At 41.3% G+C, this 16,925-nt stretch overlaps 1 protein-coding gene across 6 annotated transcripts in view; it reads left to right on the forward strand.

Annotated features, from left to right (window-relative positions):
* The window catches only part of STARD13 (StAR related lipid transfer domain containing 13), a 602,523-nt gene that overhangs the window by 450,437 nt on the left and 135,161 nt on the right, over positions 1-16,925 (forward strand). Inside the window, exon 2 of one of the 6 annotated variants that reach the window (XM_090027697.1) lies at positions 1,106-1,263. The exons of the other annotated variants lie outside the window; for them this stretch is intronic. Coding sequence (XP_089883823.1) covers positions 1,173-1,263 — 91 coding nt within the window. The 5' untranslated portion in view covers positions 1,106-1,172. The remainder of the gene's footprint in view (positions 1-1,105; positions 1,264-16,925) is intronic. 6 annotated transcript variants of the gene reach the window in all.

Raw genomic sequence — 16,925 nt, forward strand, 5'->3', positions numbered from 1 at the left:
GTACAGCCATAAAAGCTGCTCTAATTAACCTCCTTGCACTTCACAATAGCAGCAGGGGCACTTTATCTAAGGTGCGTTGAATGAGCTTTAGTTAAAGGACCCCCACCACAAGTTAATTCCATGTGAGAAAAAGAATGTCTTTTTGTTAGTTTTAATTTTACTACCTAATAATTTCATTTTTTGTTTTCTAGTTCTACTGGTGTGACAGATGTTAAATAAAATATCCCTATATTCTTTCAATGCACCATTAATATTTTATAAACCTCTACCCCCTAATTAAGTTAAATGTGCAGGAGTCTTTGCAGAACCCAGGCCTAATAACAAGATTAGTAGAGTAGGTAGATACAACAAACTGAGGGGAGGTATACTGGGAGATACAGGTAACAAAGTTATTATGATCAGTAACTGAAAGCAGGGTAACTTGCACAACAAGGCCAGTGGAATGATACATACATATACTTTGCCTCTCCTTTGGTAAATATATGATAAAGTTCAAAAGTAAGTGTCAGAGCGCAGATATATGCTTCCCAAGTGAGGAGCTGCAGTGAACGGTAGTAGATAGCTGGCAACCAAGTAATTCTTATCTTTACCCCTCCCTATGGCTGTGTCATGATGGAAAACATGAAAAAAGAATGTATTTTTCAAAATAAATTTAATCTCGGACCACAACCACTAACAGTGCCTTAACCTTAATTTAATATTCATAGTTCGAGGTACCTAATCTAAATTGCATACTCATAGTGACCTTCAGTAGTTAGTATCTGATGAAGAAGGTTGTTGTCTGCAAAACCTCATGCTTCTCTCAACCAGTAAATTTAAGGTGCCATTCTCCCCTACCTTCTGCCTGACTTCAGATTAACACAGCTAACCATCTCTGTACAATGTGAAGTTAACCATGCATTCTTACTACAAGATATTTTTATTTCTTTGAAATATAATTTTAGCTCTGAATTTATTTGGATTTATAATATAATGATATGATATTTTGGGACAATTATAACATTACTGACGCAGTCTCAAAATGAACTCTGTTTTGTACCAGTTTAATATCTGAACTACAATGACTCCTGTGGCTGTAATTAGGGTCATATTCCCTTTTTGCCAGGTACTGTACCAGCTCCTAAAAGGACAGTCTGAAGCCCAAGGAGTTGACTATCTAGTATAAATATAAAATGTCCTACTGTCAGTCAGCAGAACCTTTGAGTTCATGGCATCAACACAACAGGATTGAAAAAGCTGGATGTGCCAATCATCCTGTTGAAGGTTAGTTTCTAATGACCTGCTTCTCTTGTGTCTGTGTGAGTATCTATCATAAAGTTAATAGAAATTAATTTAACACCATTTATACTCGATTGTCAAGTGTTTGATCTCCAGGTAATGTCTTATTTATCATAATGGGCAGGACAGTATGACTGACACTTTATCGACTACCTCATTCAGAAGCATGAGCTTTATTTGGCTGAAGCGTAAGAAACCTCATATGTCTCTGAATGAGTTAGTCTATAAGGTACTACACTGCCCTGCCTTCTGCCTAACTTCAGGCTAAAGTAACTAACTACCTTTCTCCGTTTATCATGAAGAATAGGTGCTAAAGTTTATTGTTGCCTCATCTTTTTTAATTATGTGATACAGTTTTTAAATAAATAGTAACAAAGATAAATGGGTATCAGTAGAAAAGCCAAAGGATTAAATTAGACCAAACATTATTTAGATCTCATAAAACAGTTGGTTAGTAGCTTCCTATAGGTTTGTACTCTTCCAGGACCACAAAACAATCCATAACAAAAATATTTATCTCCAAGTCCTTAGTAGTATGCCCTACCTTTGTCACATTATGAATATTTACAGGATGAAAATGTAATATAACAGTAAATATTTAGCAATACACAAAAGTATCAATTTACGTTATACAATTTTGCCGATCATTGTTTCTGGGCATGTCTACACGTGTGCATTTAATAAGCATTAGCCCAATTTAAGGTGCTTTAAGGGTGTGCATCTACACACGCACACTCCTAGTGTGCCTTAAAAATGGCAATTTTAGGCTATTCGAACCTAAACTTGATATCTGCATAAAGCAGGGATCAAATTTATGCGAGAATAGCTAAGTCTTATTAGCGAATGTGTAGATTCACTAATGCCCATTAATGCGGTGTTAGTCCCAAGTTGGTCCGCATACCATGTTAATGCGGTACATGTGCATGTGTAGACGTGCGCTTAAATTGCCTTAATGTGCATTAAGCTAATGCACATTAAGTGTAGGCATGTGTAAAAGCATCAGACACTGCATAGGCTATGAAAATATATAGTCCTGAACACAAACACAGATACAGCTTTACAAATTTTCCATACTGTACTAAAATAAATTCAATAAATGGATATATGTTCTCTACTTCTAAAACAAAACCTGTCTCCTGTTCCTCTACTACAATATGTGTAATATTATGTTCAAATAAATATTTATTTTTAAAGCTTCACTCTCAGAAATTAACAATCCTGCATTACCAAACTAAGCATAATTCCTTTGGTGTGTAGTTATTACAAATCATTTAAACAATCATATTATGAGCCTACTTTAAATATTTGGTTATGCTTAAAGATAATTTGAAAAATGTAATCTCTTTTCTGTTAATTCACAAATAGAAATCCTGTGACTGATAGTATGAACTGAAGTAATTTTCTGGTCATGTGAGAGACAGCTAATTGGGGAAAATATAGAGTAATTGACTGAAGACAACTTATTCCAGTTTTACAGAAAGAGCAGAATTTAGCCCAGAAAAATGACTTCCCAGAAGACAGTGAGTCTCTTGTCTTGGCTATAATAAAAATAGGTCAGTACATTGTTTTTTACTAGAATCTAAATAGTATTTTGTTGGTTAGACTTCAGAATCAATAGTTTGTGCCTCAGTGCTGCCCTCTTGCCTAGGCACAAAGCATTAAACAATTTGTACGTTTCAGTTAAGTTGCCATAAAAAATGAGTAGCTTGAGGGAACTGGTTTATTACTGGTATCCAACATTGTTTTCATTTACTAAATGACATTCTGAAAGCTTCTAGTCAGAGCATAATCACCTTAGGATACCCACTGCGTACAAGCCTAAATTATTCAATTATTGCTGAATATCATCCTCTTCCTAGAACAGAGGAGTTAGCATATTAGCAGCATGCTTAATGCTTCCCAATTTGTAGTCTATTACATTTTTCAGGGTTTTCCCATGGAGTTACATGGAAAGGACAGAATTTTCATTTATTTCTTTACAACATGGTTTCTTTGTGTCCCTTTTTGTGGAAAGAGACTTTTCCAGATGAGTGCATTAAGGCCCCCCAGGCATATTTTTTATCTAATTTCTTTGAAAATATCCTTTTCTCTTATTAGATCACTGCATATTTTCTATAAAACTAGATTACAGCAATGTAAAGGACATCAGTTCTATCCATGAGGATCATATGACAGAAATATAGTCTTCACAAAGCTTTATTGAGACAGATGTCAGAATCAAAATCACCTTCAGAGCTTTAGTCTGCCTCCAAATATTCTATCCATTTATTCCTCATGACTCAAAACAAAGCAATGCAGGAGGTGAAAAATGTATTCTAAATCTGCAGAAGGCTACAACTTAGAGGTGGCCTTTAAATTTGAAAAGAGATAAAAAAACAGTTTTCATATTCGAGAAATGGAGATTGAAAAGGAAAAAGAATCTATGATATATACTTCCTTCCTGAAATGCCTTCAAAGGCTGTATATCTTAGAAGGTGTTTAACTTTACTGATTGGGTTTTGTACAATTTTACAAATGTATATATAATTTCCGCAGGCATTTAGATGCAAAAAAGTGCTGTCCACAGTTTTAGTTTGATTGTTCTCTGAGCTGAAACAGAGGGTTCTGAAGGGAACAAAAAGGCCATTAGAGTGGAAAACAACAGGCACACGCTACCGCTGTGCTGTGATATCAAGAAGCCATTGCCAGTATCCTGGCTATGCTCTTCAGTTAGCTTGAAAACTAGTTATTTTTATTTTTGGTTAAAAATAACATTTGTTAAAATACTATATGTTCAGTTTAAAATATTAATAATATTTAAGATGACATTTCTGACATTTGCAGTCAGCAATGTCATGTTAAAAATCCAGGATAATGGCAAATCTGAAGAGAGGGTAAAAGCATTGAATTCTAGTGATTTGAAATAAAGGAAGCTGAAAATAGACAACATCTGTTCTTTCAAATGTTTTCAAATTCCAGCTGTTAATTAAGTACAGTATGAGATTTAGAAGGGACAAGAAAGGTTTATATACAATTAGAAGCATATCTAGTAATCAGGGTACTTTAGAGATAAGAAGTCCACAAGCTCGTTTCTGGTCCAACTCTCTCTGCCCATTGAGAAAATAGCTAATGATATGAGATCACAATAAAACTATAAAGGGGTTAATTATGGTGGGGGACACTCCTTCAGAACTATTTAATCATGGCAGGTGGCACAATAGCTAAAGATTACTATGGTTTTGTTTTTTTTTTCAATAAGGTCACTCTGTAAACTCTTTCCTCGTGAAGGTATTAACTAAATAGATGATGGTCACAATAAACACAAAAATTAAACAAAAAGTATGGCACATGCTTATTGAGGCACATGCTAAAAATTACTATTGAGTCATCTGGTTTTCTTTATCATCCTAGCCACTTAATTTTCTGAGGATCTGTGAGTATCCCAAACCTGCTCACAGTTTGGTGGGATTTTTTAAAATCAGAACTTCATAGAATCATAGGAAATAAAATAGCCTATAAAAGGAATTTCATATAAACAGTTTGGTGCCACTAAAGTTTGTTACTCATAATTTACATACATGCTGTCTATTCCTATTATTATTTATATAAACCTGGTAATGAGGAGCCTTGGCATGGACCAGGTTTCCATTTGTAGTGTAAGTATTTAGGGAAGCGGTCTTCTCAGATTTGTCTGTAAATTTCATAGACATCAGGGCTAGAAGGGACCTCGGGAGATCATCGAGTCCAGCCCCCTGCCCAAAGGGCAGGAAGTCAGCTGGGGTCATAGGATCCCAGCAAGATAAGCATCCAATTTACTCTTGAAGGTGTTCAATGTAGGTGCTTGAACCACCTCCGCTGGCAGACTGTTCCAGACCTTGGGGGCTTGGACAGTAAAGAAATTCTTCCTTATGTCCAGCCTGAAACGGTCTTGCAGGAGTTTGTGACCATTTGACCTAGTCATCCCTTGGGGCACTCTGGTGAACAAACGTTCCCCCAAATCCTGGTGGTCACCCCTGATAAACTTATAGGTGGCCATCAGATCACCCCTGAGCCTGCGCTTTTCCACGCTAAAGAGTCCCATGTCTCTCAGCCTATCATTGTAAGATCTGTTTTCCTGACCTCTGATCATGCGCATGGCTCTCCTCTGGACTCTCTCAAGCTTTTCCACATCCTTTTTGAATTGTGGAGCCCAAAACTGGACGCAGTACTCCAGCTGCGGCCTCACCAAGGCCGAGTACAAGGGGAGAATGACATCCCGGGATTTGCTTGAGAAGCATCTATGGATGCAAGCCAGCGTTTTGGTCGCTTTACTAGCCGCAGCATCGCATTGCAGGCTCATGTTCATCTTGTGGTCAATGATGACCCCCAAATCTCTTTCTTCTGTAGTGCTATCCAACGTAGCACTGCCGAGCCTATAAGGATGCTGCAGGTTTTTCCTCCCAAGGTGGAGAACCTTGCATTTTTTGGTGTTAAACACCATCAGGTTCTCATCTGCCCATTTGCTGAGCTTGTCCAGCTCAGCCTGGATCACCCGCCTATCTTCTGGCGTGGATGCTTTGCCCCAAAGTTTGGTGTCATCGGCGAACTTGGCCAGTCCACTCCTGACTCCAATGTCCACATCATTAATGAAAATGTTGAATAGTATGGGTCCAAGGACAGAGCCTTGAGGGACCCCACTGGTCACAGGGCACCACGATGAGTGACTGCCATCAATTATAACCCTCTGGGTCCGACCACGGAGCCAATTTCCCAGCCAGCGGATCGTGGTGGAGCCAAGGCCACAACTGGGCAGTTTGGCCAAGAGGTGATCATGGGATACCAGATCAAAAGCTTTTTTGAAGTCAAGATATATGACATCAATCTCTTCTCCCTTGTCCAGGTGATAGGTCACCTGGTCATAGAAGGAAATGAGATTGGTCAAACAAGACCTACCCGCAACAAACCCATGCTGACTATCCCTTAGGATGTTAGCCTGGGCCAGTCCATCAAGGATGGCCTCCTTAATAAACTTTTCTAAGATCTTCCCCAGGATAGAAGTCAGGCTGATGGGCCTGTAGTTAGCCGGATCCACTCTCCTCCCTTTCTTGAAGATCGGCACCACATTGGCCTTCTTCCAGTCTTCGGGCACTACACCAGAGTGCCAGGAGTTTTCAAAGATCCGTGCCAGGGGCTGGGCTATGACACTTGCCAGCTCCTTGAGTACCCTGGGGTGCAGATTGTCAGGGCCGGCTGACTTGAAGGTATCCAGCTTCTCAAGCTGTTCCTTCACAAGGTCAGCATTTATGGAGGGTAGGGTATCCCCATCACCTGGATCTCCCTGTCCCATAGCAGGCATGGGCGTCCCATGGGACTGATGAAAGACTGACGCAAAGTACCTATTTAATAGGTTGGCTTTTTCCTGGGCGTCAGTTGTCAGTTACCCCATCTGGTTTAGCAGGGGTCCAACATTGCCCTTGCTTTTCCTCCGGCTCCCCACATATCTGAAAAAGGACTTTTTGTTGTCCTTGATGCTTGAAGCTAGTTCGAGTTCAGTTGCAGCCTTGGCTTTCCTGGTTTGCTCCCTGCAGGACCGGACCAGTGCAGAATAATCCTCCTTGGAGGTGAATCCCGTCCTCCATCCTTTGTAGGCTTTCCCTTTTAGCCGTAGGAGGTCCGCTAGGTCCCTGGAGAGCCAGGAGGGCTGCTGTGCCTTCTTGCTGCCTTTCCTCCGTGTTGGAATAGATTTAGCTTGTGCATTGAGGATCGCTTCCTTGAAAAGCAACCACTCTTCTTGAACTCCCATCTCCCTGGGGTCATGGTCCCTGAGGGCCTGACCGACAAGCCTCTTGAGCTTGTCAAAGTCGGCTTTTCTGAAGTCAAGGACTTCTGTGTTGCTGACTGACTTGCCAGCTTTACGGTGGATGGTGAAGGTGATCAGCTCGTGGTCGCTGTCACCCAGCTTCCCATCGATCACTAGATCGCCGATTAGGTCGTCCCCCGTAGCCAGTACCAGGTCGAGCAGCGCTTTGCCTCTCGTTGGCCCATAGACTTCTTGAGTCAGGTAGAGGTCATCCATGCACGAGAGAAAGCTTTGCAACCGCTCGGATTTTGCTGAGTGATATTCCCACGAGATGTCCGGGTAATTGAAGTCACCCATGACAACCAAGGTCCTGGAGCAAGCAGCCTCAGTCAGTTCCCGGGCGAACTCCTGGTCAAGCTCAGGACTTTGAGTGGGAGATCAGTAGTAGACTCCCACCGTTGTGTCCCCTGTGCCGTATTCCCCATGAATTTTTACCCAGAGGGTCTCTAGCTGTCCATGCTGGTCGCCAACATCAGCTTGCAGGGGCATGTAGCTTTCCTTCACATAGAGAGCTACACCCCTGCCCCTTTTGTCAACACGATCCCTCCTGTACAGGGTATAGCCCTCTATACCCGTGGTCCAGTCATGGGTGGAGTCCCACCAGGTCTCTGTTATCCCAATGACATCATAATTCTTTGCACTGAGCAGGAGGATGAGCTCCTCCTGCTTGTTGCCCAGGCTCCTGGCATTAGTGCACAGGCAGGCAAGTGTCCCCTTGGAGGCTCTTGCCTTGCCCACAGATTGTGCCAGGGCTGGGGCAGGGGTGGGTTCCCTTAAGTGCCTTGGTCTGCTGGCTTTGCAAGGGTTGCTGAGCGGGCCAGCAGTGGCAGTCGTCCCCCCATCCCCCAGCGGGCTTAGTTTAAAGCCCGGTGGAGCAGATCAGCCAGCCTGGCTGAGAAGAGCCTCCTCCCCAGGGGAGAGAGGTGGAGGCCATCTCTTCCCAGCAGCTCACTGCCTCTCTCGCCAAAGCCAAAGCCTTCCCGATGACACCAGCTCCGCAGTCTTTGGTTCACTTCATTTAAAGCATTGAAGGGATTATTAAATATTTGTTGAAAGCATGATGCTGCATTCTTCAACCAAAGGGACATAGTTTAAGGCAATGGGAGTTCCACGCAAAGAGCAGCAGCTACAGATTAGGACCCACAGTCTTCATCAGATTGGCAACCCTGTTAGGTATAGATCTGAATTATGTAGCATTGAAGTAAAATACAGTGATACAATAATAAAACTGTTGTGTGATCACAGGAATTATACTGAAATGCAAAACAGTTCCAAGAAAGAATCATCTGAGTGATTTAGAGATAGTAAGAAATATGGCTTTATAGTAAAGTTATTTCAATCCAGTGTTACAACATGTTAAGCAGGTGTATATGTAAATCACATTCTTGTCAAGAATCTTAGCTCTAATCAGGCCACCCTAACATTGCTTTATAAACTATTTCCCTTAAGAGAGTGGGAAACATTAAACTAGTTCTGTAATATGGAGCCAGCATGCTGATCCCTTAATAATACTGTAGTTGGCATTGCAGGACTTGGGAAGCATCGTGTGATTTCTAGTTTTGAGTGCTAAATAAGTAGAGATTAAGGAAATGCTCTTGAACATACCTACACCTGCAAATTTTCTCTTTTCAGATGCTTGAAGTTACTTTCAGATGTGAAAGCCTGTTGGTTGCAGTGGCCTATTTGTCAAACTCTGAGCAGTATATTCTGTAATTTCAGACTGATTCATGATATTGTTGAATAACATAGTTATTTAGAAAGTAAATGTCCGATTCAGATTTCTGAGTTGAAAGGAAAGAAATGTTGATTGTACAATAAAACAACGTACAATTTCATACCCATAGCAAATCCTCATACCTGTTCCTTGCTATGTGTGTGCCTGAAGGTGCGGAAGGTAGCAGAAGCTTTTTCCATTGTTGTGAGAAAGCGACTAGGTAGATACTTTGCTTTTCTTTGAGAAATAGATAGTCCCCATGCTGTTTGTGAGGCCAGTCCTACTTCCTCAGGTCTGTAGGAGTGAGGCTGTGCTGCCCTGGGAAATGCACACTAACAGAGCTCTTAGGGACAGAGGAGTATCTGACAAATTTGCAGAACCATGGAGCTAAGTATGATACATCAAAGAGAAAGGGTGATCTAGCAGTTAGAGTACTAGCTAACAACTCAGGAGACCCACATGCAACTTCCTGTTCTGCCACAGACTTCACACACAACTTCATTTCTTTGTGTCTCGCTTTTCCATCATTAAAACAAGAATGACAACTCTTTTTTTTTACCTGATAGGATCAATATATTAAATATTATGAGATTCTCAGTTACTCTGGCCATATAAACATGTGTAGCTATTATGCAGTATGTATTATTAAAATGTTAAAAAAAATATTTTAAAAAATCAGTTTGGATGCTCAACTAAACTTTTATGCATGGTTAACAACAGTGTTAACATAACAATGCAAAACCACTTTGTATGGACTTGCTGTTCACTCACTGTGGGTACATCTACATGTGCGCTTTGCTGTGGAACTGGCTAATTAGCTCCTCAGTAAAGCATCACCATCTACATGTGCCCATATTAGGGTGCAGTAAATCAATTAACTCCTCTGTAGGACACTACTATCCTACAGCAGAGTAATTATGTGCACGGAAATGCACATGTAGATGATGACCAGGGCTAGCTAGGACACGGGGTTGCTACAGTGTGGGGGCTGCTTGCTGGCTCTCCCTGAACTGTAACACCCCTGTGCCCCCAACAGCCGCTCTACAGCACATTGAGCCAAGGCAAAGCAGCCCCAGGCTGGCAGGCTGAGCCCCTGGGCTCCCTGCCAGCCTGGGGCTCCTACACCCCAGTTCAGTGTGCTGCAGTCCCAGGTGCATGTATAAACACTTTGCCCAGGAGAAATAAATTCTAGCATGAAGGCCTTCGACACAGTCTCTCACCCCATTCTCATTAAAAAACTAGGACACTGTGGCATCGGTACGTACACAGTCAGATGGGTCACTAATTGGCTGGAGGGCCACACCCAGAGAGTGGTGGTGAATGGATCTTATTTGACCTGGGGGCATGTGGGCAGTGAGGTCACCCAGGGCTCGGTCCTCAGGCCCGCACTGTTCAACATCTTCATCAGTGACTTGGATGAGGGGGTTCAAATTCACAGATGACACTAAGATTTGGGGAGAAGTGGGCATGCTAGAAGGGAGCAATAGGCTGCAATCGGACCTGGACAGGTTACAGGGGTGGGCAGATGAGAACAGGATGGGTTTCAACACTGACAAGTGCAGAGTACTGCACCTGGGGAGGAAGAACCAGTAGCATACCTACAGGCAAGGGAACTCCCTTCTTGTCAGTGCAGAGGCAGAAAAGGATCTTGGAGTCATTACTGAGGCCAAAATGAACATGGGCCGACAGTGTGGGGACACGGTCAGGAAGGCTAACCGTACCTTGTCATGCATCCACAGATGCATCTCAAGCAGGTCCAGGGAGGTGATCCTCTCCCTCTATATGACATTGGTCAGACCACAGCTGGAGTTCTGCATCCAGTTCTGGATGCTGCACTTCAGGAAGCATGTGGACAACATGGAGAGGGTCCAGGGGAGGGCCACTTGCATGATCAGGGGGCAGCAGGGCAGGCCCTACGAGGAGAGGCTATGGGGCTTGAACCTGTTTAGCCTCCACAAGAGAGGGCTGAGGGGGATCTAGTGGCTATTTACAAACTTTTCAGGGGGGACCAGTGGAGAATGGGAGAGTCCCTGTTCTCCCGAGCATTACCAGAAGTGACTAGAAATAACGGTCACAAGCTGGCAGAGGGTAGATTCAGGCTAGATATCAGGAGGCGCTACTTCACTATCATGGCGGCTAGGATCTAGAACCAACTTTCAAGCGAAGTGGTGCTGGCTCCTACCCTGGGGGTCTTTTAAAGGAGGCTGGATGATCACCTTGCTGGGGTCATTTGACCCCAGTACTCTTTCCTGCTATGGCAGGGGGTCAGACTTGATGATCTTCTCAGGTCCCTTCCAACCCTACCAACTATGATACTATAAACTGTGCCACAGTTTATTGCTACATGCTAACTGCATGTGTACATGCACCCTGTTGCAACATCCATATGAGTGTGGACAAGTTGTATGTGGTGCCGCAGCCCTGTCTGTGGTACCACACACTGCATATGCAATTGTTCCCTGTGCTGCAACCTTGCAGCATGGGGTGTTTGACTCTGGAAGGTTCCGGGGTCAAAAAACTCCATGCCGAGAAAAGCAGAATGGTGCACATGGTGACAGCATGCACCACCCAAAACAGGAGTCTGGCTGGCCAGATCCGTGTTCTGGCTGCTGGCCAGGCTTCCCGCTGTGGCTGCAGCACTAGGAGGCCTCCAGGACCCCAGGTAAGGCTGTTGGGGTTAGCACAATTGTTGGCCTCAGCCTTCCCTACCCCATCTGGTGTCACCTAGCATGTGCCAGAGCTCATGTGGGGTGGGCATTCCCTGAGGACAGGTAGCAGCGGCACAGAGTTTGCCACTGCTACTTTTCCCTGGGGAAACAAATGTCCAAGCTCATCTGGATGCGCCCTGTGGCCATGTCCAGATGAGCACATCCATGTGGTATGTGCCACCGCACACACATTTGCAGTGCCACACACTACACATTCAGACAAACCCACAGGAAAAAAACATGGAGCAGCACACACACAGGCAGCACACACCTCTTCTGGATGTGCCTTGTGTGGGTAAATTGGCATAAGAATGAAAAGCCAGCTGAAGAAGTGACAGAAGTGATACTGATCATCAAAGAGAAGTACTCCAAGGACTAGGCAGACTTTACAGCTGCTTCATTACCAATTGATCTGGAATCTAAGGGCTTAATAGACTCATATTTTTTTATAGGTCAGTAAGTTGCATAGATTCATAAACTAGCATTCTTTCTTCAGGGGAAAACCAGCATCTGCCCTTTTCCCATCAGGTGAAGATCATTTCCACATTATCCATGTCTCTTGGCTGGCCTTCAGAACCTCAGTATGTTTCAACATGCAGCCACCTTTGGAATAGTGCAGCCCAACAAGAATGCATCGTGCATGTGGTAGACCCTCTGCATTTCACTTGTAAAATTCAAATTATTGGTCCAAGATACAGGGTCCTACAAGGGTCAAGGTTACCATATGGGCCAGTTCACCCTCTGCAGTCCAAATGAATGCTGAAACTCACTGTCTCAAGAAGGAAGGTTTTGAGTACTAGACACATTCTCTGTGGTACACTCAACCTCCTGAATGCATTTCATGGACACTGCATAAAAAATACATTTCCAAAATTATTAGATTAACTAGTTGACTTTTCAGATTAAAAGGTGAGAGTAGAAGGGAAAATGCCTTGCTAATTCCTCCATTTAAAACTCATAATGAGCAGCATATATAATCCTCTAATAGTAGTAATCATACCTGTGATCTGAAAAATACACATTGAAAAATCTGTATTATCTACTTAGTTGGACTCAGACTAATACAAGCTATACCTGTATTCGTGGTGTTGAAAAGTGTACTGTGAGTTATGCTTAAGGTAGTTGTTGGATTTAGTGGATGACACTTTTGTTGTTTATATAATTTATGGGTAATTAAATATTTACTTTTATCATGTAATTTTCACTCTTCTTTTCTAAATGTCCAAAAATATGGATATAAGCCACCTGGCTGCAGTGCAAACCAGGAGAGATATTTAAACCTTTGTAACTGATTAATTTTAGTGGTGTGCAGGGCCATAGATGAAGCTCCAGAACAGTCCTAACAGTTCTTAAATGATCCTGCTATTTCTATTCTGCTTAAGGTTCATATTACTTACTTTAGTTTGCTTACCATTGTTATACCAGCTTTTGGGGGGGAAGCAATAAAAAGAAGAAGCTAAATTGTGAATTTAGTCTTAATGGTCAATTGAGAGTAAATCCATTGACTTCAAATCAGTATTAATATTGTTAATCTGAATTTATACCACTGGAACAGAGTAGATTTTGGGCCAAGTTGTTTAGCAAAGAATGAGAATGCTTATATTTAACTGCACTCTCTGAACATATAGGATTTATTTTTGTGTATTTAGACTTGTTTTCTCATTTGCCATACTCTTGTAAGTGAGATGCTTTAAAGTTCATTCACCATGTGGACTGACCATCTGTTCTCAATAATTGCAAATTCACCTCCATTATTAATAAACTCTTTCTGTGTTCTTGTATATCTCTGAAATGCTGTAGGCAACTGTTCCTCACTCATATGGAAAAGTCAGGACAGGTGTGGGATTCACAAGGACTTCATTACTTGTCTCTTGCTACATTTCTGGCAGCAAACTGCTAAGTGCAAACAACTTTCCAAACTGCCTAATAACTGTAAACCCATTAAGTGTAACTCTGTGAGAACAAAAAAATAGCTTCCTTCAAAGAGCCACAATTGGATTATATAGTATCTGAACACCTGTGCTCATTCTCAAGGCCCAAGTCATAATTGGGATATATTACAAGTCAATAAGAGATAGTGAGCCAGATCCTCAGCAAGTACAAAACAGGGTAGCCCCACTGAATCTGATGGAACATGCACAAAGGCTCTGACTTCTTTCTGAATATAAAAATAATATTCTTCAACTTCTTATGCTTTTATTCTGTTTGCAGGTTAACCAAGTCTAACAAATAAAAAGCAGTGATGTCCATAACTGGAGTTGCGTTTGTTAAAAAAAAAAAAAAAGTCCAAATGCATAAAAATACAGAGCATCTCATATGAAATTTGTTAAGGAATTTATTAGTCATAAGCTAAAAAACAAAGTATTGTAATGGAAATACCACTGACTAGGAGACAAAAAATAAAGAACAGGAGTAGTTTTCACTGGGTGCATCTATAGAAGACATTTACAGTACAGTAGACTACTTAGCTGCACAGTAAATGTGTGTCTATGTAGACGTCCCTATTAGGCTGGAGTAAACTAATTTACTCCGCAGCAGCATAGTACTTGATTTACAAGTACATTCCATATTAGAAGAAGCCTTATGCCTTATTATATTAATCAATGATGGGAAGAGAGAGTGAGGAAGAGATCATTAGATTTGCAGATGACAAGATTAGTAGGTTACTTAAGACAGAGAAGACTGAACTTAGTTATATATTGAAAGGGATATAAGGGATCCTGGTTTTCTCTGGGGAAACAAAATTCCAAAATTCTCTGATTTAAAAAAAAAATCCCAAATCCACATTTTTCTGTGATTAAAACAAAATGACACTATATGTTTTTTGGATTGATAAGGCATTTTGTTTTAATCACAGAAAAATGGGGAGTAGAGGGCGTTAAATCAGAGGATTTTGCAATTTTTTATCAAAGAAAACCAGAATCCCTGAATATAACTAAACTAGATGACTGGGAAACACACTAGCAGATAAAAACCAAGACAGTGCATGTTTGAAAGGAACATAGGAATTAAAATTTACTGATTTTAAACTGTGTAACAAGTGAAATTTCTGAAATTGTATTAGTTCACACTGTAGCCTTCAGCCTTGCCAGGCACTGTGCTCTTCTAACTCCTGCTGAAGTCATTTTGTAATATCATCTCATAATAGCATAGCTGGTTGATCCCAGGAAATGACTGCAGGTGCTCAGTTGCTATTGTCAGGACTATACTATAGTATTTTACATAACTTTGCTGGCAAATCATGGTGTAATGAGGTATGGTTGATGCCCAGCTGTGACAACCAACCTGCATGGTCAACTCCGTTTTAGCAACAAAAATGTGCTTTTGACATCAGATTATTTAAAGGGGCTGGGAGGAAAAAGGAGGGTCTGTACCTTTTACACACTGAATTTGGACCAGGAAGGCATGGGGAGCCTGCTTGGATAACAAACAGAAGAGGATTTGTGTTTTATTTTGAGAGGAATCTTGTTTCAGGTTTTCTATATACTCCAGTCATCTGGCTTCACATATCCGTGTACCTTTATTTTCTGTCTTTCCTTTTAATCAGCAGAAATGCCAATGTCCTGTTCAGCCTAGCTATTTGCTTTTGCTGCAAGTTGTCTTTGTTTCCCTTAAGTTATTTGTGACTAAAATCCCAGTAAGATACGTGTGCTTCATCTGACTCCCTCCTGCATCCTCCAGATGTTCTGGTTTTCTACCACTGCCCCAGGGTTCTCATCTGTTACCTTCCTGTGTGCTTATGTGATCTCTCTTAAGGTGACACCACACTTCTTGACAGGCCATCTGAGCCTTCTCAGTGCATATTTTGTTTATGTTCTTCTGATTCAGTTGTACCCATTCTTTGACTTGATGCACATATTCTCTAGCCACTGATTGCCAAGAAACCTCCTCCGGCATCTTTCCCAGGATGTCATCCTTCACCTTGATATTTATGCACATATGTGGTTGTTATTACTTTAGATAAACCTGCTTGTTACATCTTGCCAACCTTTGACAGCCTTGTTGTTGACTGCTGTAGCCAGCCAGACTCAGATACATTTATATATTTTATTCCAAAGGAATAATTTATTTTAAATGTAGCCATTTAAGAAAGCAAAAAGTAAGATCTTCTATTGCTTAGAAGATTTACTGTCCACAGAGGGTCGCTCCCCCCCAAAATCAGCTGCCTCATGCAGTCATTATTCTCTCCCAGGGTACCGTGGAACTTTCTGTAAACTTGAAAGCCTCTGCTTGCCATGGTCAGTGAGTAATGAAACACGTCAGGAAAGGGATTTTAAGATTTTAATGCTTCAAGATAAACATTTTTCACCCAAGATTTTAATGCATTTCCAATTTCTTGGTTTGTTTTGGTTTGGTTTGATTTGTTTTGGTTTGGGTTTTTTTTAATGGTTCTGAAAATCTTGGTTCTGAAAGAAAATAAGTTCTTCGTGGCCTCTAGTGGACAACCACAAGAACTGCAGGCCTCTTTTAAATAAGAAATATAACTGAAAACTGGAGTTCTAGCAATATACATTTTTTCCTTAACATTCTTTTGTTATTGCTATAACTGACACACATAGATGCCAAAGAATGTAATGTTTCTTGGATGGCACTATTGTGCTTGGGAAAGGAGATGGAAGAGCATTCAGGTTGCTTGTATGGTTCATATCAATACACGAGACTTTTTATCACTATTTGTAAATGTAAAGTGAGGTTGAGATTGAAGCTTTGACTTCCGTTTGATTACTGCCGTTGAATTTGAAGCAGAATATGCAGGGCACTGGTAACATAACAATGTTCAGTTCAGCCTTTATCTTTTCAACATCATGCACATAAGGCTTATTTTGTCTTTTTTGTTTTTAGATTGTTCACAGATTACAACAGCAAGTACAAATATGCCAGCATAAAATAAAGCTCATCAGTAGTTCAGTAAAAGTTCTTGAAAGATAAGAGGAGCATGTTAAAGAGAACACACTGATATTAGAGTTACACTGGATACATCTTTCGGGTTACTCTGAATGGAATAAAGACTTTACCTGAATAATTGATGTGGTATTAATGTGTGTTAGTATGGTGGCACCTGTTCTCTTGGGGGTTTTTTGGTTTTAGTGAAAAAAGTTAGATGTAATTGGACTGCAGGTCTCACCTTCAGAGAATCCAACTATGTAGGCCATGATAAAGTCAGGAAGAGGAATTTAGGATTGGTATTGCATTTGGAAAACTGAACCATAGAGTGTCAAGGAGGATACAGCACATTCTAAACTTAGGATAGTGATAATGCTTTTCTAACTAAATTAACAGTTAAAGTTGACCCTGAGAAGGATTCCCAGATTTTGAGGCCAAAGAGAACAGTAATGACTTCCTGGAATAAAACCACATCACAGAATTACACCACGTGGTTCTTTTCTGAAGCCTATTACTTCTGGTT

The sequence above is a fragment of the Crocodylus siamensis genome, chromosome 1 (genome assembly GCF_052110815.1).
Source record: "Crocodylus siamensis isolate JL-2025a chromosome 1, ASM5211081v1, whole genome shotgun sequence".
Classification (NCBI taxonomy): domain Eukaryota; kingdom Metazoa; phylum Chordata; order Crocodylia; family Crocodylidae; genus Crocodylus; species Crocodylus siamensis.